Source organism: Primulina tabacum, unplaced genomic scaffold, assembly GCF_025594145.1.
Source record: "Primulina tabacum isolate GXHZ01 unplaced genomic scaffold, ASM2559414v2 Contig443, whole genome shotgun sequence".
Lineage (NCBI taxonomy): Eukaryota > Viridiplantae > Streptophyta > Magnoliopsida > Lamiales > Gesneriaceae > Primulina > Primulina tabacum.
Window position 1 is genome coordinate 97156 of NW_027459751.1, and position 2985 is coordinate 100140.

A 2985-nucleotide genomic window follows, 5' to 3' on the forward strand; every position below is an offset into this window, starting at 1 on the left:
TTGAGTCGGCATACTTGGTGGGCGACATGACCCGAGGACCTCATGACTTTCCGCACATTTACGATTTTATGTTATTGAGAGGATATGAGCATTTTATACGCTGTTTTATTACTGTTTGATGTTAGGATTTTTACTCGTTTTTGCTCCGTTATATTTTATTGGTAATTACTTATGATTATTTTTAAATGATATTTTTAAGTAAGACTGCATGAATGCAATTTATTTAAATGTTTAATTTCAAAATGTGAGCTTATAAAAAAAATAAATATTTCCGCACTTTTAAAACGGTAGAAGTTACAATGAAGGAGTGGTCAGTTCCTAGGAATGTATCCAAGATTCGCAGTTTCTTAGGCCTGGCTGGTTATTATCGTAAGTTTATCAAGGGCTTTTCGTCTATTGCAGTGCCCTTGACAGCTCTACGAAGAAAAATGTAAAGTTTGTGTGGAGTGACGAGTGTCAGAGCAGTTTTGAGAAGTTGAAGCAAGCACTTAATGTAGCACCAGTTCTAGCGATGCCTACCGGGCAAGGAGATTATGTTCTATACACTGATGCTTCGAAACTCGGTTTAGGCTCCGTGCTTATGCAGAGTGATAGGGTGATCTTCTATGCGTAAGACAGCTGAAGATTCTTGAGAAGAACTGTCCGACGCACGACCTTGAATTAGCTGCAGTTGTTTTGCATTGAAGATCTGGAAACATTACTTGTACGATGAGAAGTGCAATGTTTTCATCAATCACAAGAGCCTCAAGTATTTTTTTTACTCAGAAGGAGCTGTACACGAGACAGAGGCGATGGTTGGAGCTGGTTAAGTATTGCGATTGTGACATTAGCTACCACCCGTGAAAGCTAATGTGGTGGCCCATTCATTGAGCTGGAAGACAGCAGTGGTAGGCCATCTAGCAATACAGAAACCTCTCCAGAAAGAGGTAAGAGGTTCTATCTTGAGATTTATGCTAGTGGCCATGCATCGAGATTATCTACTTGACGGTTCAGTCCACTCTGAGAGACCGCATTCGTAATGAACAGTCTACTGATGAGCAGTTGCAGAAGTGGAAGACGAGAGACGAATCGAAGGGCAGTACTTTGTATTTGGTGGAGGACGACATTGTCAAATATAGAGGTCGTTTATGGGTGCCTAGTGGTGATTCATTGAGAGTAGAGATTATGACAGAGGCACATGATTCGCCGTACTCTATCCACCTAGGGAGTACGAAAATGTACAAAGATCTACAGTTACTCTATTGGGGCCGACTATGAAGAGGGACATTTGAAATTTTGTGTCAGAATGCCTCACTTGTCACCAGATGAAGGCAGATCATCAGAGACCAGCGGGGTGGATGAGGCCGGTCTCTATTTCCGAGTGTAAGTGGGAGAATATTACGATGTACTTCATGGTTGGTTTACCGAAAACAATGAAGGGATACACTACTATTTTGGTGATCGTGGATTTTCTGACAAAATCGGCGCATTTACTGCCACTCAAGACGACATACTCTATGTCACAGTATTTCGGGCTGTATATTTGAGAGATAGTCAGACTGCATGGGATTACAATGTCTACTATATCTGACAAAGATCCACAATTTAATTCATCATTCTGGAAGAGTCTCATTCCGCTATCGGGACCGAAATGTTGTTTAGTACAACCTTTCATCCGCAGACTGACGGCCAATAGGAGAGAGTGATCCAGATTGGAAGACTTGCTACGGGCTTGTTTGATCGACTTCCGGGATAGTTGGGAGCCGAAGCTACCGTTAGTGGAGTTTACCTATAACAACAGCTATCAATAGTCTATAGATATGGCTCCCTATGAGGCTCTTTATGGGAGGAAGCGTAGGTCACCAATTCATTGGGATGAGGTCGAAGAGAGAGCTGAGATTGGGCCGGATATTGTTCAACAGACTGCGGATTTGATAGTCAAGATCCGGGATAGGATGAAGACGACACAAAGTATACAGAAGAGTTATACAGACAAGAGGATGAGAGATCTCAAGTTTGTCGTTGGTGATCACGTCTTTGTCAAGATAGAACCCATGAAGGGAGTTGTGCGGTTCAAGAAGAAGGGTAAGCTCAGTCCGAGTTTTATTGGACCGTTCGAGATCTTAGAAAGGGTGGGAGCATTGGCATACAAGGTGGCCTTACCACCTAATCTAGCTGAAGTTCAAAATGTCTTCCATATTTCTATGCTCCGCAAGTACATGTCAAATCCATCATATGTATTAAATTATGAGCCACTGTAGCTTACTCCAAACTTGTCCTAAAAGGAGAAACAGACGTAGATCTTAGGCAGACATGAGAGGAGGCTGCGTAATAAAGTGATCAAGATGGTCAAGGTCAAGTGACTGAATCATTCAGATGAGGAAGCTAATTAGGAGACTGAGACCGACATGAGGGGTCACTACCCAGAACATTTCGATAAGTGTTGATTTCGAAGATGAAATTTTTTTAAGGGGGAGGAATTGTAACGCCCAAAAATCCGAACACACTAACCACATGCATTCATGAAAATTATTAGAATTTATTTAAATACGTGGCCTAAAGGTATGTTTGAGTATTTTTATGACTTATTGAATTTTTAACCGAATGTTATGAATTTGAACTTTCTACAGTAGAATACGCGATGTACGGCCAAGGCGAGAGAATTGAGGAGAATCTTGATAAAATGTCCATTTTTAGAAGTTTAAGAATTCGACACTCGAGATTTAGTGATCCAAAATAGGAAAGTGGTGAATTTATAAATCGTAAGGGACAAACTTAATCGGTAACGAACTTTTGCAAGAAAAAGAGAAGTTTCAGACTTACGATACCAGAAACCAGTGAACCAATATATTTTAATTATCAAGTGGACTTCTAGTGGATTAATTAATGATTTAATTAACTCCTTAATGAACCTATATTAGTGGTGATTAATTAAATAATAATAGGGCTTTTATTTAACCTAGAAGCCCACTTAGAAACTAAATAAAAACCCTAGCCTACCTCCCA

At 40.4% G+C, this 2985-nt stretch overlaps 1 protein-coding gene across 1 annotated transcript; it reads left to right on the top strand.

The window, feature by feature from the left end:
* The first annotated feature begins 299 nt into the window (after positions 1-299).
* Positions 300-1526, top strand: LOC142534260 (uncharacterized). Its single transcript, XM_075641198.1, has 5 exons — positions 300-310; positions 403-595; positions 831-926; positions 1027-1173; positions 1305-1526. The coding sequence occupies exons 1-5, from the start codon at positions 300-302 to the stop codon at positions 1524-1526; spliced, it is 669 nt and encodes a 222-aa protein (XP_075497313.1).
* Positions 1527-2985: the final 1459 nt, after the last annotated feature.

Bases quoted from the DNA above. Each gene is read 5' to 3' on its own strand.
- LOC142534260 (XM_075641198.1), top strand. The intron at 927-1,026 runs GTAAGAGGTTCT...CGTAATGAACAG, and splicing joins AGAAACCTCTCCAGAAAGAG to TCTACTGATGAGCAGTTGCA. The intron at 1,174-1,304 runs GCACATGATTCG...ACTTGTCACCAG, and splicing joins GAGTAGAGATTATGACAGAG to ATGAAGGCAGATCATCAGAG.